Below are 27,476 nucleotides of genomic sequence, written 5' to 3' on the forward strand. Positions count from 1 at the left end.
TCTAGGCATATTTTCTGAACAGATGCTTTAATTTTTTAAGATGGATTGGAAATGTTTGCAAAAAATAAAAACATGAAATATCCTAACTTCTTAAGCCTGTGATATCCAGTTCTGTAGCCACGTACCCAAATCCAAATTGGAATAAATTAACACCAGATACTTTTTAAGTTGTTACATACAAGAATATAAAACATCTCATTAATAATGATTCATATTAAACACCAGAGATTTTAAGATGGTATTTTTGGATATACTGGGTACAATAAGATGCATTATGACAATTTCATCTATGTTATTTTATCTTTTAATATAGCTCCTAGTAAACTTAAAATTAATTGTATGACCATATTTTATTTCAATTAGACAGGTCTGTTTTAAGTTATTTTAATGAGGTTTCCCTGGATTTTGAGCATATGGCCAAAAAGAAAGAAAATAATATACTTTAACATGGTGAACTTGGCACTATAAAAATGTCTTCATGACCTTTCCTTAGTTACCCAAAGGAAACACTTTTAGTTGTCCTAATCACAACCAGTCTCATATTGTAGGAACTGAAAAAAAAAAAAAAACAGAGCAAAATGAAAGGAAATTCAGAAGTTAACAGGACCAGAAAGGAACATTTTGTTTCTCTTTTCTATGATCTACTTAGCCTGTTAGCCTGGGCATGGGAGTTTAGCTTCAGCCAAATGCTAATCTCCTAGCCTACTCAGTGCAGGAAACAAACAGAAGAGGGAAGACTGGAATTAAAGGGTCAGGACTCCCATTTCAGTGTCTAAGGAGCTTATGAAAATATTTTCAGGATGAGTTTATTGGTCTGGTTTGTCTTGTGAAATGAATTTGGAAAGTCTTATCCCACCTGGTGTCTTGTCTTTTAAAGTCTCACATGATGGTAAGAATCCCAAGAGCCTATTAGAACAGCGTGATTTCCAAAGAAAATGAAACACACTATCTTTCCTATTAAAATGTTCTTAAGATCTTCAGTGTATCACAGCAGCTTTGTTGATACAATGTTTGTGTCCTATGTTAACATCTTTTATATTTCAAACCTCATAGAACTAATTGGGTTTTCATGCAAATGTTCTTCTTTTCAGATGGAGAACTTAACATGGCAAGGTCTCACAGAAAGTCGATAAGAACAATTAATCATGATAATGAAGAGAGCAAAAGAAAGTCAGAGAGAGAGAGAGAGAGAGATTGAGAAGTTCTGTAGCCCAGTAATACCAGGATAAGAGCATTTTGGGTATTAGAACAGCTGCTTTGAGGTCTGTATTGTCTAAAGGATCTAAGCTTAGTCACTAAGCTTGGTTAGAAGTAGTTTGGTTATTGTTAATGGATATGTAACCTGGAGACTGCTGCCTAGACAGGTGAGAGGTATAGAGTTCTGCTGGAAACACCAGCCTAACCACTTCTCACAGACCAGGAGCTCACCAAAACCTATGCCTAATTACATTTTTAAAAATAAACATGAGAGAAGTTCTTTGTAAAATGTTTGAGCATTCCAAATGAAAAGAAAGCAACATATTACCTCATATAACAAAATCTTTTTTTTTTAAAGGCACAGTGTTCAGTATATGGTATTCCAGAACTCTTCACAAACATTGACAAGGTATAAAAATGGATAGATTAATGGATAGATGGTTACTATGGATGGATACACAAACAAATGGATGATAGATAGATGTAAGGGCAAAATAAAAAGGGAAGAAAAGGCACAGAAAGAAATATGAGCATTCAATTATATAACATTAGCAAGTTTAAGTGGAGAAATGTCTTTGAATTTAATGCAAGTGGCACAAAATGAAAGAACTGCTGAACTTCACATATTTATTACCTGAATACCAATAATGTTAGTTCCTGAATTATTTTTGTACTATTAAGTCAAATATTTATGAGTTGCTAAGATAGTTCGGTCTGCTTTTTTTAAAAATAAATACAAGTTTAACTTTGGCATACATTGATTTCAAATATCCAATGGAAAAAGACCTAAGGAGCTGTACCCTTCTTATATGTCATCCATTTCTTCTTTGTTACATTTATTAGTTATATAATTTGCCCATATAAGACATTTGAAAATATTTTTATTTATTTGTGAGAGGAGAGAGAAGGGGAGAGAGAATGGGCATATCAGGGGCAAATAAACTCCAGATGCATGTGTCACTTTGTGCATCTGGCTTCATGTGAATACTGGGGAATTGAATGCAGGCAGACAGGCTTTGCAAGTAGTACATTTAACAGCTGAGCTATGTTCCTAGCCCTTACAAGAGGGTTTTCTTTCTTTCTTTTTTTTTTTTTTTTTTTTTTTTTGGTGTTTCGAGGTAGGGTCTCACTCTAGCCCAGGCTGACCTGGAATTCACTATGTGGTCTCAGGGTGGCCTCGAACTCACAGCGATCCTCCTACCTCTGCCTCCTGAGTGCTGGGATTAAAGGCATGTGCCAACACACCCGGCTCAAGAGTTTTAAATAGCATTTATATTGTACACTCCAAGTTTGAATTCCTTTATATTATTTGCATTGCATGTTTACACCAATTTCACCAAAGCTGATACATTTCTGGAATTTTACTTTGAGTCATCTCTTGATGATGTTTGAAATGGAGAACTCCTATGACAAAACTTTCAAATTAGCCACTCTCCAATATCAAGCTACCATCAATCATGGGGTACAAGAGAGCCTACACCAATTAAATTCTCTCTTAAAAAAAAAAAAAGTAAGTGTTATCTCATTTGTCCTGGTGCTAACTTACTCTCCGTTGGAGAATCTGCTTCTCTTTTTCAGATAGATGTAGATCCTAAGGAGAGAACCACTCCATCATACCTCAAAAGGGCCCTGGCTAAAACTAAGAAAAATTGGCAAACTAGTATGGGTGCTATTTTCCTGATGAACCGGATACCAGCACAAGGAGGAAGGAGACCAAAACAGAGAAAAATCAACTCCTACCAAATCAGAGAGCCAGAGCCTCAGAGGCCCCAAATATCTCATCACTGAAGCAGACCAAAAATGAACCCAACATGGCAAAGGGAAATTTTGCGGAAAAGGGGGCAGAAGGAATGTCAGAGCCACATGTTGGGTCATGATATGCAGAGACTTTTATCCTATCCATAACTGTGGGCTAACTCCACAATGCAAGACCCATATACCTCAACAAGGAGGGGCCAATGGGGAGGGGGTAGGTCACGGATGAACCTAATAATGGTACCAAACTGCCTGTATTTGCTGAATACAAAACTAATTGATAAAAAATAATTTTAAAAAAATTAGCTACTAGCTTAATGGAAAAAAAAACAAATAGCCAGAACATTGGTGTCATATGACTAAAATTAAATAGACAAAGTGGCAATGTATTGTGGACTGGAAGCTGACATGGTGACACATGGAAGGCAGAGGTAAGAGGATCATGAGTTTGAGGTCAGCTTGGGATACATAGTGAGACCCTGTCTAAAAAAATAAAAAAAGAAATAGGAAAGAAAAGAATAAAAGAAATGGCAAAAAAGAAATGAGAAGGAAACCACTTCCTGGATAGTTTAGAAAGCAGCAAGTATTCACCAGCTTAGAAGTTCTACCAGAAATGTCTGAAAAATTTGGTAATAATTTGTAGCTGATACATGTAACACAATTTCTCACAGAAATGGGATAGAATTTTGGAGGTTGAAGAGCCATGATGGGGAGTTTTCCTCACTATGAATTTTCAGTTATGCTCTAGAAGGATGTGGTGGTGCATACCTTTAATCCTAGCACTCCAGAGACTGAGGTAGGAGGATTGTTGTGAGTTCAAGGCCAGTCTGAGAATACAGAGTGAATTCCAGGTTATCCTGGGATAGAGCAAGACCCTACCTTGAAAAACATAAACAAAAACAAAAACAAAAACAAAAAACAAAATAACTATTATACAATAATGGTGCTCTTTTTTCTTGGTTTGATTATGGCATAACAACTTTTTCTGTTTCATTTTAGTTAATAATTTTTCCTATTTTTCTCCACTTCCTTCAACATTGAGAGTATAGATAGTCTTGGGTTCCACAAATTCATATCACCTATACTCAAAACTGCCTCAAATTGAATTAGCTAGCCCAGTGTCTTTCATATGATAAATGTTTAGCAAATGTTAGATTATTTGTGCAGAATGTTGATTCTCCATTAATAGCAACAAAATGATGAAATATCTACTATATTATAGTGTCCATATGACATATTATGTATCTATTTAAAATTATATTTACAAAGAATACCTAATGACATTGGATTATATATGAAATATTTGTATGTAAGAAAGTAGACCTCAAAACTTTCTCTATAATAAAAAGTATAAAAATAGGAATCCAAGAACATGAAGTGTAAGTAAAATATGGTATATAAGTATTTGTGTGTGAGTGTACATATGTGTGTTTGTCTGTATGTACACGCTCTATAAAATTATAAAATATTGGGCTGGATATGGTGGATCCCATCTGTAATCCCAGCACATGGGAAGCTAAGGAAGGAGGATTACTACAAGTTCAAGGTCAGCTTTGGCTACATAGTGTGTTTCAGGCCAACCTGGGCTACATTGTGAGACCTTGTAACACAAAAAGGTAGAACTTCTAGGTAAGATGGCAGACTAGAAACAGTCTCAGTGTGAGCCAGTGAAGGAGAAAATAACCCTATCTGCAGAGGGAAATTGAAGAGCCTCAGAAAACCATGAAGAAGTAATGCCAAAAATAAAAGACACTGGAAGTTCATATATGAATCTCTGTGATCTGTAGCTACACCACTGATCAGATATGCAGTGCACCTTGAGCACAGCTCTGAGCTCTCAGCTAGAGGAAACTACTTGGGGTCTCCAGAAGCCAGTGCTACTGGGCATGCAAATCTGAACCTGAAGAGTTCCCCCAGAGAGCACATAAAAGCACCAGATGGGGGTTTTGGAAATTTGAAATTAAGAGATTCTCAATGCAAATATTCCCTTCTGTGACCTTGCCATACTCTGGAGAAGAAAGGCTCTGCTCCCAGACACTGAAGGTTCCCAGGCTCCACAGGCTCCCAGATTACAAAAATGTCTTCAACTGTAACAAGTGAACTTTCCAACAAGGAATAATGGCCTAAGTACCCACATGACTGGACTGGACTCCAGAGAAAGGGAAGTTCACAACTTGGTGCAGTGACCTTAGAACTAAGACTCAACAAATGAACCTTCCCATATCAGGCATGAGAGAAATTTTCAGTAGACAAGTCATCATTCTAGGAGCTGAGAAAGTCTAGATCAGAGCCAAATATCAACATAAAATACAAGCCGACACACACAATTCACAAATTTGCCCCAAATTCTATGTTCCAGTGTGTTAACAATTTCATGAAGTTTTTATAGTTACAGGGAAAATGAAAATTATAAACCGGCTGGAGAGATGACTTAGTGGTTAAGTGCTTGCCTGTGAAGCCTAAGGACCCCGGTTCAAGGATCGATTCCCCAGGACCCAAGTTAGCCAGATGTACAAGGGGCGCTCGCATCTGGAGTTCGTTTGCAGTGGCTAGAAGCCCTGACGCGCCCACTCTCCTCTCTCTCTCTCTCTCTCTGCCTCTTTCTCTCCCTGCCTATTTCTCTAAAATAAATCAATAAAAATAAACAAAAAATTTAAAAAAGAAAATTATAAACCAAGCTGCTTTTCAAAGACATTGATGAAACATAAGATAGGTAGGCATACAGCAAAGCAGATCTCTGCTATTAGTATCAGATCTATCTGAGGACATTTTTATCTTTCAGGTTGGTGAAAGCTAGAGGTGTGTTCATACAATTCAGAAAGGTTTATTTGGTCACAGGATGTGTTAGGACATACATGGAAATGGATATTGTTTAGCCATCAAAGGAACTAAAATAGCCCAAGATAATTTGGCTATAGAACTGCAACATTCAGATCTCTCTACATTGAAATTCTAATAAGTTGATAGTCTTACAAATGTAGGCGTAGCTGTGTTCCAGGAACTTTAGTTCACACAGACTAATCACCCTACAAACCCTGTATCTCTACCTTTTTCTCTCCATGTCTATACTGTTTCTAACACCTATTGTCATCATAGCAGGCGAAATTGGCCTCCACTCTACTCTTAACTTGGTTCTTTTGTGTATGTATGTGTGTTTGTGGTAGAATATACTTTGTTTTGACTTTCTATGTGGTTTTCAACTTTACTTTTCCATGTTTCTCTTTATTCTTTCCCTCTATGTCTTCCTCTTCCAAAGAATATAGTCTGTCCGGGTTTGCAGGAACTCTGAGCCTCATCCAATTGAAAGACGGAACAATTACACAATAGATGTGGGGACAAGTTCACCTCTATCTCTCGAATCTCTCATTAGACAAAATTCTCTCATTCTCCCACTTATTTTTTCTCTTTTGTTTTGACATATTCATTTTTGACTTTTGTCCCCTCCTTCTAATCTTTATATAACCCTAATCTTAACCAGTTGTTCTATGGAATTTTTCCCCTTTATCTTTTTCTCCTCTCACAAATATGCATGTTAATATACTCAATACTGTCAATGTTCCCTTACTCTCTAAAATTATTAGCATTTCAGAAATGATTGTATTACAATCCACTATCAATATTTTTAAAGTTGCTCTATACCAAGATTGTAACTGTTTTCCAAAGTGTATTCTACTCTAAGGGAAGAACCAGGGAGAGCCTGTTGCGCTGAACACCAGTATAACAGAAGACAATTCCTAAAACTTACTATAAGCTAATCCCCCCAAATATGTAAAACATGACCACTGATAAAAGGAAGATGGCTTAATTAAAAAAAAAATTCAACCAAAAATCTAACCTCTAGTGAGAATTTCCCAGTCAATAATCATAATAATAATACTACAAAAAGTCAAGACCATATATCCCCTCCAATATGGACCAATTTCATACTAATGGCACATAATTACAGAGTCTTAGGTGAAGTCCAGACAAGTAGTTCAAAAGAATGGTAATAAATATGTGCAGATAAGCTAAAGAATTCTAAGAGAACAGAAATACTCAGCTGAATGAAACAAGAAAGTTGTTGGAAGTCATGCAAATGAAATGTAATAGAGAAATGGAAAAGTAAGGAAAATAAAATGATGCTGGAAATTAAAAATACAGTAAGTAAAAATATAAATAAAATAAGTTTTAAAAAAGTACGTGAAATAAAAAAAGCTCTGTGGAAATCTTTGCCAATAGAATGTTGTTGGGTCATGATTTTCAGAGACATTTATCATACCAATAACTGGGGGCTAACTCCACAATGCACGACCCATTTTCAATAATAAGGAGGGTCTAATGGGAGGGGGTAGATCACAGATGAGCCTAAATAATGGTACCAAACTGCCTGTATTTACTGAAAAGAAAACTAATAAATTAAATTTAAAAAAAAAAAGTACGTGAAATAAAAAAAGCTCTGTTGAAATCTTTGCCAATAGAATGGATCAGTGAGAATACAGAATGTTAGGGCTTGAAGACAAGGCAGAAGAATTGCTATGTTTGGTCAAGGAAAATAAAAAACTTACAAAAGTATATACATGAAGCATGCAAGATCTTTGAGACACCATGAAAGTACCAAATTTACAATTCATGGACATAGAGGGACGAGTGTACCCTGAAAAGGGAATAGACAATATTTTTAATACAATAATAGCAGATAATTTCCCAATTCTAGGGAAAGAGATGTGGGTAAAAGAGGTACATTGAACATCATACATAGGAGCAGGAAAGAATCTCCCTAGGTATCAACATAGTTAAAACAAACACTAAATGTGCAGAATAAAGAAAGACTATTGAGAGGTACAAGACAGAAACTCCAGGCCACCTAAAGAGAACAGCTGACTTTTCGTGTTCTTTTTTTTTTTTTTCTTTTTTTTCTTTTTGGTTTTCAGAGGTAGGGCCTCACTGTAACCCAGGCTGACCTGGAATTCACTCTGTAGTCTCAGGGTGGCCTCGAACTCACAGCAATCCTCCTACCTCTGCCTCCCGAGTGCTGGGATTAAAGGCGTGCGCCACCACGCCCGGCGAGAACAGCTGACTTTTCAATGGAACCTTTAAAAGCTTGAGTGACTTGTAGTGATTAATTTCAAGTCGTTAAAGACAACAATTTTCAACTCAGACTACTATATCTGATAAAGTAATCAGTCATAATTGAAGGAGAATGAAGACTTTTCTAGGATAAAAAAATAGACTAAAGGAATTTATAGCCACAAAGCCAGCTTTACAAAGTATACTGGGAAGAATATTCCAGAGGGAAGAGGGGGAAAATGATGCTAGGATACATGTTAAGCAATTAAGGACTAAATAAGCCACCAAATAATAAATAACAGGAATAAATACATATATTACAATAGTCTCAATTCCCCAATCAAAAGACACATTCTAGCAGATTGGAGTAGAAAACATAATACATCTCACCATGAAGGATAGATATTACTTTAGGGTAAAATAATGGAAAAAGATTTTCCAAATAAATGGAACCAGGAAACAAGTATGTTGTTACCATTCTAATATCTGACAAAATATAGTTCAAATGAAAATTAACTAGGACAGAATGCCATTTCATACTGATTAATAGAGTAATTCATCAAAAGGACATTATAGTTGAAAATATATATGCACCAAACAGAGGTACACCTAATTTTATAATAAAAATGCTACGAGAAATAAACTCAGACATTAACCCGAGCACAATAACAGCAGGCAGATTCAATAACAAACTCTCAACAGTAGACAGAGAAATATTGGAGTTAACTAATAGATATTTATAGAACATTACACCCAAACACTATAGAATATACATTCTTATCAGCAGCCTATGGAAGTTTCTCTTAAATAGATCACATATTAGGATGCAAGACAAGTCTTAAGAAATACAGGAAAACAAATTACATTTGTATTCTATCTGACCAAAATGGAATAAAGTATAAAATTAATAGCAAGAAAAATTATAGAAAGTACATAAGCTTATGGAGATTAAAAATGTACATTTGAGGGGCTGGAGAGATGGATTAGGGGTTAAGGCATTTGCCTGCAAAGCCAAAGGACCTCGGTTCAATTCCCCAGTACCCACGTAAGCCAGATGCACAAAGTGGAGCATGCATCTGGAAGTTCCTTTGTAGTGGCTGGAAGCCCTGGTGCACCTATTCATTCATTCTGTCTGTCTGTCTCTCTCTCTGGCCGTCTCTTTCAGTTGCTCTCCAGATAAATAAATATTTTTTTAAATAAATGCACATTTGAATGTTGAAATCATTGAAGAAATAAAGAAGAAAATTTAAAAATTCCTAGACTTGAGTGAAAATGAGAACACAACATACAAACTCTATGGGATAAAATTGAAGGCAGTCCTGAGAGGTAAATTTATAACTCTAAATATTAAATTTAAAAACAAAAAATATCAAAAGATGTATCTTAAAACCTTGGAGAAACAAGAACAAAATAAATCCAACCCTGTAGACTGGAAGAAATAATTTAGATTAGGGTAGAAATTAATGAAATAGAAATGAAAAACCAATACAAAGAATCAATGGCATGAGAATGACTCGTTTTGGAAAAAAAACCCACAAGACTGACAAATCCTTAGATAATTTAGCTGAGAGAGAGAGAGAGAGAGAGAGAGAGAGAGATCAGGGGGGAGAAAATTAATAAAATTAGAGGTGAAAAAGAAGACATTAGAACAGATAGCAACAATATTCAGAAAATCAGAAGAACATACTTTAAAAGTTTACATTCCACCAACTTGGCTAACATAAATGAAATATAGATATATATGACCTACCAAAATTAAACCAATATTAAATCAATAATTTAAACAGACCTATAGCAAGTAATGAGATTGAAGCAATAATAATTAAAGAGATATCTCATCTAAAAAAAAAAGCCTAGGTCTAGATAGAGTCACATGAGGAGGTCTCACAGACCTTTAAAGAAGTACTAAGACCCATATTGCTTCAAGTATTCCATAAAATAAAAAGGCAAGGAATATTTCTGAACTCTTTGTATGAATCCAATATTACTCTAATACCCAAATCATATAAAGATACAACCAAAAAAGAAAATTATGAATCAACCTCCCTATGAATATAGATGCAAAAATTCTCAATTAAATACTTGTAAACCAAATTCAAGAACAAACAAAAAGATCATACATAATTATCAAGTGGATTTCATCCTACAGATGCAAAGAAGATTCAGCATGCATCAATAAATAAATATATTTCATCACATAAATAGACTCAAGGAAGGAAATCACATTATCATTTCAATTGATGCACAAAAAGGACTTTGACCATTTTCAACATTCTTTCATGATAAAAGTCTTGGAGAGACTAGGGATCAAAGAAACATATCTCAGCATAATAAAGTCTATATATTACAAACTTATTACCAACATCATATTCAAGGTAGAAAAACTTGAAACATACCCACTAAGATCAGGAAGAAGACAAGGATGTCCACTTTCTCCACTTCTAATCAACATAGTGCTTGCAATATTAATGAGAGTATAATAAGACAAGAGAAGGAAATAAAAGAGATACAGATATGAAAGGATAAAATTAAAGTATCCTCGTTCACAGATGATATAATTGTATGTTTAATGAGCTCTAAAGATTCCACCACCAGAAAATTCACAGAGTTGCTTAACATTCTTAGCAAAGTGTCAGGATACCAAATTGACATAAAAATTACAGTAGTATCTTTCTTTTATACCAGATGACAGATATCAGGAGAAAAAATCAGGGACACAATCCCATTTACAGTAGCCTCAAAAATACTTTTGACTAAGCTTCAATAAGGAAATGAAATACCTTTACAATGAAAACTTTAAAACACTGAAGAAAAATTGGAGGATGATAGTAGACAGAAGGATGATCATGGATTGGAAGCATTTATATCATGAAAATGGCCATTCTACCAATAGAAATGAACAAATTCAATGCAATTCCAATAAAAATTATAGCACTACTCCTGACAGAAATAGGAACAATAATCCTAAAATTCATTTGGAAACACAAAATACCACTAATAGCCAAAACAATTCTGAGCAAAGGGACTACTTCTAGAGGTATCAACATTCCTGATTTCAAGATGTACTATGGAGGCATGACAAGAAAAACAGCACAGTATTGGCACAAAACAGATGTATAAATCAATGGAATAAAATAGAGGACCCAAATATCAGTCCACATACCTACAGCCACCCGATTTTTGATAAATATACCAAAAAATGCTCATTGAAGAAAAGAGTATTTTCAACCAATGGTGCTGGGAAAACTGGATATCCATGCATAGAAAAATGAATTTAGATCTTTATCTCTCACCCCCCACAAAAATTAACTCCAAATGGACAAAACATAACAACCTAAGTCCTACAAGTCAGAATCTGCTAAAGTGAAAATTAGGGTGTACACTACAAGATGTACGCATAGGCAAGGATTTTCTGCAAAGGATTCCAGTCACGCAGGAATTAAGATCAACAATTGAAAATGGGACAACATGAAATTTAAAACCATGATATAGCATAGTAAACATCAACTGAGTGAAGAGGCAGCCTAAAGAATGGGAGAAACTTTTTGTCAGCTATGTATCTGATGGATAATTAATATCTAGAATATACAAAGAACTCCAAAATATCAACAAAACACACAACCCAATCAAAAAAATCCTTATCAAAATAAGGAATAAAAATGGCTAATAAATATTTTAAAGTATTCAACATCCTTAGCCATTAGGGATATGGAAATTAAAATTACTTTATTCTGGATTACTCTGGTCAAAATGGCTATCCCCCTCAAAAAAAGCACATGCTGGTGAGGGTGTGTATATGGGGGTGGGGATCCATATTCACTGTTGGTGAGAACATAAGCTGGGTTAGCCGTTATAGAAAATAGTGTGGAGGTTGCTCAAAAAGCTTAAAATAGAACTACCTTATGACCCAACTATACCATTCCTGGGCTCTATACTTCAGAGGTACTAGCTCAGCAATGTTTATTACTGCTCTATTCACAATAGCTAAGAAGTGGAATGAGCCTAGATGCCCACCTGCTGCTGAATGGAAAATGGAGAATATGCATGATGGTATTTTATGAAGCTATAAAAAAAGTGAAATTATGATATTTGCAGGAAAATGTATGGAATTGGCAAAGGCCATCTTGATTGAAGTATCCCAGTCTCAGAATCACAGTCACTGCGTGCTTTTTCTCCCATGTGGATCCTAGCTTTGAATTTATATATCAGTGGCTATAAGTTAGAATGTCTCATAAATGCCAAGAAACTACAAAGAAGCCATTGGGTGGGAGGTTCTATGGAGGGGGGTAGCAGAACACAAGAGACATGAAAGTATGAGGGGTACTAGTGGTGGGGAGTTTAAGCAGGGATGTGATGGGGTTGGACAAGGGAGAGAAAGGTGATGAGAAGGTGAATAAAAACTAAGGATATATGAATAAGCCATATGGAAATCTACTACTTGGTAAGCCAATTAAAATAAAATTTTTTAGAAAGTGTTTGAATTAAGGCCTTACATGGGTAGATAAAGCTGCTCCCAGAAGCCATAGGTTATTAATCATAAATTCCAGTGTTAGAGATGAGAGATACCTGCCAATAAATTGTTGGTCAGGGACAATATGGATGTCCCTAAAATAATATAGACTCTTGCCATTGCTCATTGTTGCCCACCAAAACTAGACAGTAAGTCCTTATTGCTAAAGACACATACATTTCAATTGCAGGGCCTAGAGAAACTAAGCTGGAATTGAGCTGAAAGCGTCCTTCCTGCTAGAAAACTTTCCCATCCCAGAAGGTGTTATGAAAGCTGCTTGGGGGAAAAAAGCCATCAACATTACTTCCTTGTGTGTTCCACAACCAACCTGCCAGTCAAGATATGCCCACTGGTGCAATAGGGGCATGAATGTTATGAGAATAACCAACCACTTTTTTACAAATTAGATTGGAGGCCCACTTCATAGGAAGGGTGTTGCAGTCAGGTTCACATTGCTGGCAGAAAACTCCTGACCAAGAGCAGCTTGTGGGGGAAAAATGGTTTATTTTGGCTTACAGACTTGAGAGGAAGCTCCATGATGGCAGGGGAAAATAATGGCAAGATCAGAGGGTGGACATCACCTCCTGGCCAACATCCGATAGACAATAGCAACAGGAGAGTGTGCCAAACACTAGTATGGTGGTTTAATTCAGATGTTCCCCATAAACAGGGCTTCTGAATGCTAGGTTCCCAGCTGATGGAGATTTGGGAACTAAAGCCTCCTGGAGGCAGTGCATTGTTGGAGGTGGGCTTATGGGCATTATAGCCAGTTTCCCCTTGCCAGTGTTTAGCATGCTCTCCTGTTCTTCTTATTGTCCACCTGATGTTGGCCAGGGGGTGATGTCCAACCTCTGCTCATGCCATCATTTTCCCCTGACATCATAGAACTTCCCTTTAAGTCTGTAAGCCAAATAAACCTTTTTTTCCCCACAAGCTGCTCTTGGTTGGGTGATTTCTGCCAGCAATGTGACCATGACTGCAACAACTGGTAAAGGGAAACTGGCTATAATATCCATAAGCCTGTCTCCAACAATACACTGCCTCCAGGAAGTGTTAATTCCTAAATCTCCATCAGCTGGGAACCTAGCATTCAGAACATCTAAGTTTATGGGGGCCTACTGAATCAAACCACCACAAGGGGTTTAATGTCTGATACTGTAAACCTGGCCAAGAGTCTATGGCTAAGGACATAGGCACCAGAGGAGAACCTCATGTTATGGTTATGCTAAAGGATAGCATGTTGTGCTCCTTTCTAAATATCTATATTTTTTCCATAAATTATTTTTTGAAGCCTTGATCACAAAAGTTTCTTATTCTTGCCAGCATGGTGGTACATGCTTTTAATCCTAGAACTCAGGAGGTAGAGCTGAGAGTTTGAGGGTAGCCTGAAACTACAGAGTGAATTCTAGGTCAGCCTGGGCTAGAGTGAGACCCTACCTCAAAAAAAAATGAAAGTTTTCTTATTCCAATGGGCTGTAGTAAATGCAGAGGTGCATAGCTGGCTGAAAATAAGTGACTACTTTTTGCTTAGGGCATCTAAAGCACCCCCTTGAAGGCTTAGGGAACCTTGTGGAAGAGGAGAGCAGAAAGAATATAAGAGCAGGAAGATGGGGAGGAGGGCTGCAAATTATTGTCATCTGAAGGGATGGCTGTTACATTCATGGATTCCCAGCAGCTACAGATTCTGACACAAGACTGAGCCTGTAAATACCACACTATCTATGCCGTAAGGACATATGTGATCCCACTCTTCCCAGAGTAGCTAATGGTTGCGAGGAGAAGGGGTATCAGGTTCATCACTGGTGCAGCCACTGGTAAGTTGTCTATTCCAGAGTAAATAACCTTCTACCCTTGATCATGCAAGCAGCCTTACCTTAATTCAATGGGTTAAAATAAACATGCGAGTCAGATGGGGATTAATTGGGAAGTTAATGAGAAGGGAGGAGGAAGATAACAGAGTGTAATTTGGTGGAATAATATCAAAATATATATATCAAAATAATATCTAAATATATATTTCATAATTGTATGCAAATGTTAAAAATGAAAGAAAGAAAAAATTTAAAGATCCCCAAAATTAATATCTTTGAAATACACATAAACAATAATTATGCATTCTACTTCTAAATATTGTTTAACAAAGTGTAATGAGGAACATGAGGACAATGCAGGGCCTAGGAAGTTATCTTCAGAATAGCCATAGTCAATTGTAGAAACTTTTGTGGAAAACACTTGTATTTTGAGCTTGCTTGCTTTTTAAAAATATTTTATTTTTATTTATTTATTTGACAGAGAAAGAAGGAGAGGGAGAGAGAGAGAGAATGGGCATGCCAAGGCCTCCAACCACTGCAAACAAACTCCAGATGTGTGCACCCCCTTGTGCATCTGGCTAACATGGGTCCTGGGGAATTGAACCTGGGTCCTTTGGCTTTGCAGGCAAGTGCCTTAACCACTAAGCAATCCCTCCAGCTCAAGCTTGCTTTTTTTGAATATGTGAAACTACAAGTTTGGCAGGAAAGAGTAGTAGCCCTTTGGGTGTTGATGCTCAGAAGGAACCATCAGATAACCCCTTTTTCCATCCAGCAGACAGTAAGTCCTTCATAGTGTATTTTTTGGCACTAAAGACCTCGTGCTCTGATCACATTTCCTCCTGTCAAGTGTGATCAACATCTTTAAATTTTATGCCCTCACATGGTGGCAGCAGAAGCAAAAGAAAAAAAAAAAAGAGGCACAGATTGTGTGATAGGCAGTCTGGGAATCCATACTTATGCCTTTCTGCAGGTTCCTGCTGCAGAGGGTACAGCAAGACAGGCTAGCACACTTGAAGCCATCTTGTACTTCCTGTCAATCCCTTCATACTGTAGGTTTCCAAGGCTCTTGGATGTACTACATTGTCTCCATATTAATCACTATCTGTTGGAGAGCTCTACTTTTCCTTTGGACCATTTATCTCCTTTGGACCAATGACCACAAGGTACAGATGGAGTAAAATTTTGTACAAGTTTTAAGTTGCAGCCTTGTTTCCTTTAATGAATTGCACCATCCTCACTGAATTCTATACGTTCTGTACCCTGTACTACTAGGATAATTTAAAACTCAATTGTGTTTTTTATAACTCTAGTCACATGTTAAGATTATTCACATGCATATCTGAACATAAAGAATATATTTACTGACATGATCATGTATTAAGTTCCAAATGGAACCCTAGAAGTCCTAGAAGAAATTTATCTCATATTCCACAATGTTGTTCCAAATCCCACCATGGAACGCATAATTGTCAGCAAATTATTACATGCTGAAGCTCTGGTATATTCTCTTGAACACAAATGAGCATTTTGGTTTCCAGAATGAACATATGCTCCAGAATAATCAATATTAAAATGGGCTTTACTTATTGAAGAAGAAATTGCTATTTCTCATATTTTTGCTTGGATAAAACATTCCATGATAATAAGATATACTTGTTACTTGTTTCCAATGAATAAGCAATGAAATGGAGTCTGGATATGTGTATAAGGTACATTGAGCTCACTTTAAAGAACACAGACTACCAGACTCAATAGATTTGACCCAGTGTGTGTGAAGTTCATTTGAAATGGGCAGTTGTTCTTGACTGAAATATAAGAGATCACCTAATTTGTTCCTAAAATTTTATGTCATCAGGAAAAAGCAAGTATTCTTTGGACTTTGATCAAGGCTTCGCTGGATTAATGAGATTGGGGATGTGGGTGTAGAAAAGAGAACATTAATGGCTTAAAGAACAATGAGCACTTCTGGCCTGCTGATCTCCAAGAGACATGAAGTTCCGACACAACAGGGTCATTTCCATTTGCTAAATGCAACTGTCATTGAAGTATTTTACTTCTCAGTATTTTCACTATAATGTGGCTGCTATTCCTCAATGCTAAGAAACAGTTTAGTCTAGAGAGTTCTCTAAAATGGAATTTCTAATAGATGCCCACAGTTCCCCCATCTGCCTCTACGTGATTTGCATGTGCCATGTTTTAAAATGAATTCCGGAGTTGTCAATAAGACTGACATACTGTGCCAGATGTTCCCTCATCTGTGGGATAGTTTCTGAGCAGCAGCAATTATAACAGCAGTGAATTGTGCGATGTCTTCTGACTCACATGACCTTTTAGTATTGAAGTTGACCATATACAACAGAAAAGTGACTTTGAAAATGAACTTGGCTTGTACACATTGGTAAGCAAGCTAAGATCAGAGTGTCCTTTGCTCAGTTTCTCCACTGAATTGAAATTTAGAACTGATTATCAATATGAATTTGGTCTCTTAATTTTAAGTTGCATTGCATCCTTATGATCCAATCTCTTAAGAAATCAACCTTCAGTCTAAGATGGTTTTATGGATACTATTGTAGTCAGGTTCATATTGCTGGCATAAATCACCCAACAAAGAGCAGCTTGTGGGAGGGGGAGTTTATTTTGGCTTATAGACTCAAGGGAAAGCTCCATGATGGCAGGAGGAAATGATGACATTAGCAGAGGGTGGATATCACCTCCTGGCCAACATCATATGGACAACAGCAATAGAAGGGTGTGCTGAAATACTGGCAAGGGGAAGCTAGTTTATAATACACATAAGCCCACCCCCAACAATACACTGTCTCCCGTAGGCTTTAGTTTCCAAGTTGCCATCAGCTGGGAACCTAGCATTCAGAACACCTTAAGTTCCTGGGAGACAATGAATCAAACCACCACAGATACCCTGACTGAACTTTATTTTTTAACTATGAAAGCTTTTGAAGCAGAAAACTTTATTTACTGACAGCCTGGATTGTACAGAACCTTAGAATTTTCTCCAGTTTCTTCAAAGTAGGAACTCAAAAGAGAAAAGAGCAAACAGAAAACAACCACAAACGTGTGCACATGAAAACACATTATACTCATAAGGAAAGAGGAAGAGGCAGAAGTAAAAAATATAGCAGGATTCCTTAAGTTTTCTGTTGTGTTTTTCCTTTTAATCTTGAGAGATATCTTTAGAGGGAATGATTTTTTTAATAGCATACAAAGGATTGGCTTTTATTTTGTTGTATTTCTTTGTCCCTTCTTTTACTCTCTCCCTGTGTCTTCCCTAACTTAGCCTCCTCTCTCTTTTCCTTTTGTTCTCCCCACTGGCCATCACCTCTTGTGCCCTTCTTGCTGTCTCCTGTCTTGAATAAGCCTATACTAACTCTCATGTGCCCTCATATACATGCATACAAACATTCAAAATTAGGATGTACATACATATGAGAAAAATTCACTTGTTTGTTTTTCTTGGCCTGGGTTATTTCGTATACTTCTTTCCAATTCCATCCACCTTCCTGCAAATGTCATAATTTCATTTTTCTTCCTAGCTGAATAAAATTCCATTGTGTATGTGTACCACATATTCATTATCTAGTCATCAGTTGATATAAATAATATATATTTATATAACCTGTAGTTTGTAATTGGAAACAACAGTTACTAAAGTAGACAATGGAGGGTGTGTTTGTTTGAGTGGGGAACATCCCCTGTGTGCTCATGTGTTCAGTTCTCTGCTGGTGGCTCTTTGGAAAGTTTGTGGAGCATTTGGGAGGAAGAGCCTTGCTGAGGGAGGTGTGTCACTGGGGTGGATCTGGTGGTTTATTAGTCCAGCCCACTGGGTGTTCAGTGCTATATCATTATTGGTTATTCCTCCCAGCTGATGTGGCAAGATGTAACAATCAGTTGCCTACTCTGTCATGTTTTCCCCACAATATTGAAACTTCCCCCAAAAAACTGTATGCTGAAGGCTGGAGAGAGGGTTTAGTGGTTAAGGTGCTTTCTGGCAAAGACAAAGGCCCCAGGTTCAAATCCCCAGTACCCATATAAAGCCAGATGCACAAGGTGGCACATGAGTCTGGAGTTCATTTTCAGTGGCTGGAGTCCCTGGTACACCCATTTCTCTCTCCCTCTCTCTCTCATATAAATAAATAAAATATTTAAAAAAAAACTATATCCTGAAATAAACTATTTCTTTCTATAAGCTTCTTCAGGCCAAGAAGGTAACTGCTGCAAAGGGCAATGTTTAAACTGCCCAATAGAGAAGAAAAATTTCTCAACTCCTTTCTCTGGCATATAGTAAGACATAGAATATCAGTTCGCATCAGTAATTCTGGAAATAGATGTAGCAATCTGAGATGCTTTTATAAGCTAAAAATATGAAAAATGACATATGGCCAAAGCATGAAAGTTCCAATGGCACAGAATAGGTACTTAGCTTGGGGAAGGCTAGTTAATTATTTTTTTTTTATCACATAGTTGTTCACTGGATGTGATGGCATAGAGATGGAGTTGGTACCTTTGTCAACACAGCAGGAACCTTTGTTTCATTAGTGTTTCAATTTCTTTCATTGGTGAGATTTCATTAGAAAATAAGTATATCAAACACATACACATATGCACATGAATATTTTAAAGACCCTGATATTTCCTATTTCCTCCAGTAGAGGTCATTCAACAGCAGTCATGGAATATGCAGATCGAAGAAACAATAATATTTTGAGTGATTTTTATCAAGATAGGATTATGGAGTTTTCTAAATAAATTTTACCAAGATTTTATAATCATAATTTTACAATATACATGCTTTACTATTGTATAATTATAAAGCAATAACATTTCATTTAAATTTATCAAGAGCACTGTTGGCATATATATTTCCCCTTTATTGAATCAGAGATTCTACTTAATTACTTATATTTTCTTAGTTGCACACAAATTACTGGAGTTAAAGAGAAAAATATATTTGACTTACACTGTGAAAAATCACTTTAGTACAACATCATTTCCACAAATAATAATTGTGAGCAATCTCTCTTTAATAAGGAACTTAATGCAGCTGTAACATTATCAGAATAAAACAGAGCCTCCCCAAAAGTCTTGAACACTGTATCATCCAGAGCCACTGCACATGCAAAGACAGCAAATATAAGCACTGGCCACCTTCTTTGTCTGGAGAAATCTAAGAGATCCTAGTTTGCTGAGAAGTCAGTTTCTACAAGTAATACAGGTAGAATAAGGCAGACATTTAAGAAAATGATTACTTGACCTTTTAAAAGGCAAATAACCCAACAAATATAGCAGGATTCCTTAACAAGATTTCGTTTGTGTTTTTCTTTTGAATAATGAGAAATGAGAACAATTTTTCATAGCATACAAAAGACTGGGTTTCATTTCATTGTATTTCAAACAAATTTTATTTTTGCTTTTGTTACCCCTTCTTTTCTCTCCCTTGTAACCTCCCCAGGTTAGCCTCTTTTCTGCAGCTGTTCACCATAATGCCTTCTAATTTCTAATTCATGTGTTTCCTTTTTGGCTAGAAGCAAGGAAAGGCTCATAAAGCAAAACTTGAACATCAGTCAAATAATTTATATATAACTTAAGGTGACCTTTTACCTACATTATGCAAAATTAAATAACTGCTTATTTTCTATATTATTAAATGATTCATTATTTATTACCTGTTGTTTGTCCTATTGAATAATATCACATAAATAAAAGGCTATCAAATTGTTATGCAAAACAAAACATTACTAATTTCTGCTTCTTTTATGGATTTGGTTTGGTTTGTGGTGGTGCTGGGAACTGATTCCAGCGCTTCATCATTCAAAACGTTCACTCTACTGCTGAGCCACACCCTTAGTCTCTGTTTTACTTTCTAAATGGAATTATTTCTGCTCATAATGAATACATTTCTATATTATTTACATTGAACTATTGGAGCAAGTGAAGAAAAGAGTAAAGATATAAACTCAAACATCTGCCAGTCAGGCATGCTAGGTGTGTCTATGATATAAGTACTGGAGGCAGAGGTAGAAGGATCTTGAGTCTGAGGTTACATGAAGATCCTGTCTAAACAGCAGCAACAACAAAAGTCCTCACCACCCCCAGCAGTAAATCCCTCTGCTTGTTCTGTGGGATTCCAGAGCAGTGCCTGCAATAGGTGACTGTTCTTATTAGAGAACATTAATGCTTTTTTTTTGGACCAAAGAGAGAATTTTGGGAAAACAGAGGTAAGGGAAATAGAAGATGTGAAGAGAGTTTGAGGACCACTAATGGGGTGAGAGACTGGAATACTACGGGGAATGGAACAGTAAAAGAAAATAGTCAAGGAGCTTTACTCTCAGGTTATTAGGATGTCTGATATTCAATTTGAAGCTTGTAGAGTTTCAGCAGTTCAAAAGCCCTCTATTCCTCAAAACTTCAGGAATGTCTGCTGTACACAGATGCTTGAGTAGTCTGAAGCAAATTAAGATGAAGAGGTGAGTTTGAACTCAACTTGGCATTGAGAAGAGGGAAGAAAAGTCACAGACCATGAAATATGAATGGGCATAGGCTCAGAGGCAGGAACCACCAGCCATAAAAGATCCTAGGAATGAGAGACTCAGTACATTCACAGAAGTCACAGGGAATCAATGAAGTTTCCTGTAGTAAAGATGCTATTTAGGACTTGAGACACTTTTCTACCAATTGTCAAAGAAGAATAACTTTAACTAATATATAGGACACAAGGGTAAATTTTCCAAATATTTCATGAATAATATGACAAATACTTTCATAATATAAACTCTAGAACAACTTTTGTGAGATAGTTTTATGTAACATGAAAGTGTCAATGTATTTAAATAGAGATTTTTAATAAGTAAATCAACCATTTTTCTCTACTACTTTTAACATGGACTCTATATCAATTACTTTCTCATTGTTATGAACAAATGCATGACCAGAAACAACTTCCCACTTCCTCTAGAAAGGCCCCACCTGTTAAAGGTTCCACAATCTTTCCAAATAATGCCACTAGCTGAGAGACAAGTATTCAAACACATGAGCCTATATTTTCAGACCACCATGGGGTCCTCCCCTGCCTCACTTCCACACCTGAAGTGCTAGAATTAGAGGCATTTTCCACCACACCTGTTTTATATAGTACTGGGGATTGAACCCAGGACTTCATGCAAGCTAGTCAAATATTCTACCAACTGAGCTACTTCTTCAGACCCTCTAAGGAATTTGTAAGTTATTTTACCAAATGGATAGTACCATTCTGTCAGTAACATTCTGAAATAGGTTTAGAATTGCCACATAATTCTCCTTTATTTGTAGTTAATACATCTTTAATGTGACTGAAAACTTTCTGTATTGCATTCGGGCTTACGTTTACATGATGGATCAGACGCTCAACTTCATTTACTTTATAGGTTTCCAATCCTAGCTCCTTGGCCAATCTTAATATACGATTTTGGGTTGGTCCAACATAAGATCCTCCAAGGTCCACATATTTAACTTTTGGGTTCTGTGTGGATAAAAAATGAAAATAAATATTTTTTTAAATATTGCTAAAATTAAAAAATTCTGAACAGTTAGTTATACAGGAACATTTGAGCTCTATCTATAAGAAAGTGGGCTTTATTCTCAAATCTACTATATTTTATTCACATAACAATGGTTACTACATCATATAATAGAACCAACCTTTAAAACAAAATTCACTCAAAGAGAAGAGACTTCCAAATTCTGTCACTCATAGTATGCCACAAAATGGTTTGTTTTTTAGTGTCTTGAATTTCTGTGACTTGTTAAGGAAGAATCTCCTTGCTTATTACTTGTATCAGACAGCTTCATGTTTGCTGAGATGAACTTCCAGAGCGGGCATAGTTATGGAGGAAGGAATTTATTGAAACTTACAGACCCAGGGGACATTCCATATTGCCAGAAGAACCTGGCTTGCCTTCACAGGACCAAGCAGAGAGAGAGATGCATAAGCCAAAAAGCCAAACTCCACACAACACAGCATACTTCAGGAACTCTAGCTAGGTTTACTTTGCATATCTTTACATTGAAATCTGAAACCCACTACCACACGTTAAGATTTGCCCAGTGACACCACCTCAAGCCAGGTAGCTGCAGATGCAAACTACAAACTAATAAAACACTGACTATACTGGGGGGCATATATTCAAACTACCACATTACTTCAAGCTAACTTAGAGGGATCTGATGCTAGAGACAAAACAGGAAAGGAAATGATCACTTCTTATATGACTTACTAACTTCCACACTTCAAAAAGAGTTTCCGGAAGTAGTTAATCACAATTCAGACATTTGAAATTATTTTTCTGTATATGTGTAGTGTGTTGTTCCATATGATTTTGAATCAGCATCATTTCTAAAGATGATCTTTAAATACTGAATGAATAGAAAAGTTCCATTTTCTTTGACCACTTCCAAGATGAACCAGGTATAAATGATCAGCCTTTTCTGTGTTTGTTTGTTGTCTAGATCCTCCATTCAAAAAGCATCACTTTCTACCCTAAAATGACTGCATAATCAAAGAAAATATAGTATATATACATACAATGGAACACTATTCATCCTTTAAAAAGAAGTAAATTTTGCATTTGGAACAACATGGATGAACTTGGAGGACATATAAAGCACAATAAGCCATACACAGGAAGACAACTGCCACATAATCTCACATGTAGAATCTAAAACAAGTTAAACTCATAAAAGTGGAGACAACAATGATAATTACCAGGAGTTACATGAGTGAAGGGGTTAGGAACAGAGGGAATGCAGAGTTGCTAACTAAAGTATGCAAAGTTTCAGCTAGACAGAAAGAGTAGCTTCTTTTCTGTATGTTTATGTGGTGTGTGTGTGCATGTGTCTTTTACCATGCACATGGGTACACTTGTGTGTGAAAGTGAATGTGCATGTGTGTGCACATATATGTGGAGACCAGAGGTCAACCTTGATTTATTTTTTAACTTAATTTTTTTTAATTTATTTAAAAGCAACAGACACAGAGAGAGAAAGAGGCAGAGAGAGAGAGAGAGAATGGGTGTGCCAAGGCCTCCAGCCACTGCAAACGAACTTTAGATGCGTATGCCCCTTTGTGCATCTGGCTAACGTGGGACCTGGGGAATTGAGCCTCGAACCAGGGTCCTTAGGCTTCACAGGCAAGCGCTTAACTGCTAAGCCATCTCTCCAGCCCTCAACCTTGATTTTTTGAGATGGATTCTCTCACTGAACCCTCAGCTCACTGATTAAGCTGGACAAGTAACCAGCACAAACCCCAGGGACTTTCCTATCTTTGCCTCACCAGTGCTGGGATTGCAGGTATATATGACCACATCTAGCATTTTATGTGAGTACTGGGGATCCAAACATAGGTCCTCATGCTCTCATAGCAAGTACTTTAACAATGTGGCCATCTCCCCAACTCCAAGATGTTTTAAGATTTGCATAACAAGGTGGCCCTAGGCAATAATACAGTGTTGTTCATTTCAAAGTAACTCAGAGTATATTTTAAGTGTATTACCACAAAAATTCCAAGTAATTGAGGTAATATGTATGTTAATTAGCTTGATTTAATCACCTACACTATACCCATGTCACATTGTACTCCATAAATGTAATTATCATTTGATGTTTAAAAGTAATTTATATTTAAAAAAATGAAAATAAGACTCTTCTTCCCCTAAGCTTTTGGGAATGAAATAATTTGGTTATTAGAGAAGCCTCAAAATTAGAAGAGGAAAGTACAATTTATGATATTGTTCTTATTACTATTACTACATACACCCTCCCCATTTCTCTCCTTCCTAATATCAACTCTATAATGCCAAAGATTATGACATGAAAGGCAAAAAGGAGAGAAGATGGAAAGTGTTGAGGTGGAGGTAACTTATTAAAGAAACTGAAGCCAGGCATAGTAGCTCATGCCTTTAATCCCAGCACTTGGGTGGCAGAGGTAGAAGGAGCACTGTGAGTTCAAGGCCACCCTTAGACTACATAGTGAATTCCAGGCTATTCTTTGCTAGAGCAAGACCCTACCTCAAAAAACAAAAAAAAGAAGAACCTGGAATTAGAGGTATGTATAGCTCAGTGGAAGAGCACAGGCTCTATCCTCAGCACTAAAAAACAAAACAGAAGAGAGATTACAAAGAAATTGTTGGCATCATTTTCACCCTCCCAGAAAGTTACTAATACAATTGAAGACTTTCAGAGGAAAAAGTCTAAAAACACAATTCAGCATCAGTCCCAGCTTTTAATACCCATATTTAGTGCCTTACCCTAATTGTGTAAGTCCTGCCTCCCACACGATCACGGGCTTCCAGAACCACCACATTCAGACCAGAGTCATGTAGAAGTTTGGCTGCTGCCAGACCTGTGAGAAAGTACAGTGAAACACCAAGATCAAATGCATAACAGAACTATAAACATGCTCCTTATGCTAATGGTCAATGAGAAAAACCCAAATTGGCTTATATGTGGTCTATTCAATACATCTCTCAAGTGGATAGATTTTTATTTATTTATTTTTTTTAAAGATTCAGGTTTTTTTTTAAATTTTTTATTTATTTATTTGAGAGGGATAGACACAGAGAGAAACACAGATAGAGGGAGAGAGAGAGAATGGGCGCGCCAGGGCTTCCAGCCTCTGCAAGAGAACTACAGACGCATGCGCCCCCTTGTGCATCTGGCTAACATGGGACCTAGGGAACCGAGCCTTGAACCAGGGTCCTTAGGCTTCACAGGCAAGCGCTTAACCGCTAAGCCATCTCTCCAGCCCTCAAGTGGATAGGTTTTATCAATAGAGGGCCAGAGGCCAATTCTAGGAAACAAACTAATACTTTTAGAAAGAATAAAAGGAATTTCACTGCTGGAGAATACCTCATCTTGAAACTATTGTCAGCTACTATATCAAAAGATCTACCTTAATGACTAAATTATAGACATGACAACATAAATGCAAACACAAGGCCACATTTAAGAAAGTATACATGTTGTATCAAAGATTACTCAAGGATAACCATGTACTTCATTCTTACTGTAATTCTGAAACACTCGCAAAGTGGAGGCAAGTCAGCTTCCAATCATGTGTGAGGACCTGGAGTTTAACTGGAAAAACTGGACCTTTGGAGTTGACATAGGATTTCAAAGCCAAGGTCATAAAAATTGGCTCCTTATGCATCTAATTTCCCGATAGACCTGATCACTGAAGAAGGCTCCATTCACACATCCTTCTTTATTTTTATTATTTGTTTAATCAAAAAAATTATTGAATACCTATAACATTTGTTAATACCTTGACTGCAAAATCCAGATAAACAAATTATACCCATTTTAATGTAGAAGTCAGTAAGTTTTCACAAAGTAGAGGGCTTAGTGTGGAGTATGTGTATATAGTTTTTGGTAGTAATGCATCCTAGACACTGCATTACGTATTTAAACACTTAAATCTCAGCATCTTTAAAACCATTCTTATGCTGAAGATGTGGCTTAGGGGTAGAGCACTTGTCTGGCACATGAGAAGCCCTGGGTTTCCTCACAACACTGCCAAATATAGAAATATAAAATAAAACATCTTACAGATTTTAGCAAGAACTGCCTCTGAGAATATGTCTTTTTCTCTGTGGTAAAGTGAATTTTCTCAGTTCTAGTGTCTTTACTCTCTTGTTTATGAAATGAAACCAAACAGAATTAAGTAAATGGCAAGATGTTGTTTTGCTTTACTGATAAATACAACAGCTTCTATGTTCTCTTTCAAATATAAGAACTCTGGGGCCTGGTGAAATGGCTTAGCAATTAAGGCATTTGCCTGCAAAACCTAAGGACTTCAGTTCGATTCCCCAGGACCCACATAAGCCAGATGCACAAAGGTGTGTATGCGTCTGGAGTTTGTTTGCAGTGGCTAAAGGCCCTGGCACGCCCATTCTCTCTTTCTCTCTATCTGCCTCTCTCTCTCTTTCAAATAAATAAACAAATAAAATATTTTAAATTAAAAAAAGAATTATGGGGATGGAGAGATGGATAGTGGTTGCCTGCAAAGCCTAAAGATCCCGATTTGATTCCCCAGGATCTACATAAGCCAGATGCATAAGGTGGTACATACATCTAGAGTTCATTTACAGTGGCCAAAGGCCCTGGCATATCTATTCTCTCTCTGTCTGCCTCTTTCTCTCTCAAATAAATAAAAAAATAAGAATTCAGGGGCTGGAGAAATGGCTCAGTGCTTAAAGGCATTTGCTTGCAAAGCCTGAAGGCCTGGGATTGATTGTCTAGTATTTATGTAAAGCCAGGTGCAAAAAATGGTACAGGCATTTGGAGTTAGTTTGCAGTGGCAGGAGGCCCTGGTGTGCCCATACTCTCTCTCAAATAAATAAATAAAAATATTTTTAAAAATAAGAATTTTTTTAGACTTACTATGGCAAAATACCTAATATTTACTACATTTAAACTGATGCTGTGTTTTCATATATGTATTGGGATCATAGGTGTAGTTCAATAGTAGAGATCTTGCCCAGCTTATGTGAGGCCCTGGATTCTGCACCTAGCACAACCAAAAAAAAAAAAAAAAAAAGAGGACTTTATAGTTTGATAAATCAATGAGTTCATAACAACAACTCTGAGTTAAGGCACTGTTGATAGTCCCATTTTATGACCAAGCAAACTAAAGCAGAAAGTGTCCAAGGCCACATAGAGAACAGGTGACAAAGCTATTTGCACTCTAGTTATCTATGCACGGCTATACTGCAGAGCCTTCTGCAGGGCCTCAGGGCCATCCACATCTCTGATGGCATCTCTCAGTTTTTGGTGCAGAGAGAAATTAAATTTCAACATATATTTTACATTTTTTGTAGCCATCGTTTCTGAAGACACACTTGCATCTTTGGGCTGATAAAAAGGTGTTGAGCATAGATATGAGCCTGCATGAAGAAGCATCATGAGACAAGGCTTCAGGTCCAGCTGGCTGTGATTTTATAACAGCAAAGCCATTTTCCAGAGAGGGTGAATTGACATTTCCTTATTTGAATCAATGTATCATTTCATCCCTGTCCCTAAAGGGGCAGAGCCCAGGCTTCCAGTTGGTGGTGGAATAATTGTCCTTAAGTCCACACCTGCATGTAGTGTGCACAGTCATAGCACACAAA

General features: G+C 36.8%; 1 protein-coding gene across 1 annotated transcript in view; it reads right to left on the reverse strand.

The window, feature by feature from the left end:
- The window catches only part of Maob (monoamine oxidase B), a 109,716-nt gene that overhangs the window by 48,678 nt on the left and 33,562 nt on the right, over positions 1 to 27,476 (reverse strand). The window contains exons 2-3 of the mRNA XM_004665759.2: positions 24,615 to 24,709; positions 21,695 to 21,832 (exon numbers count right to left, since the gene is read on the reverse strand). Of these exons, the coding sequence (XP_004665816.1) occupies positions 21,695 to 21,832; positions 24,615 to 24,709 (233 nt within the window). The remainder of the gene's footprint in view (positions 1 to 21,694; positions 21,833 to 24,614; positions 24,710 to 27,476) is intronic.

The sequence above is a fragment of the Jaculus jaculus genome, chromosome X, assembly GCF_020740685.1.
Source record: "Jaculus jaculus isolate mJacJac1 chromosome X, mJacJac1.mat.Y.cur, whole genome shotgun sequence".
Taxonomy (NCBI): domain Eukaryota; kingdom Metazoa; phylum Chordata; class Mammalia; order Rodentia; family Dipodidae; genus Jaculus; species Jaculus jaculus.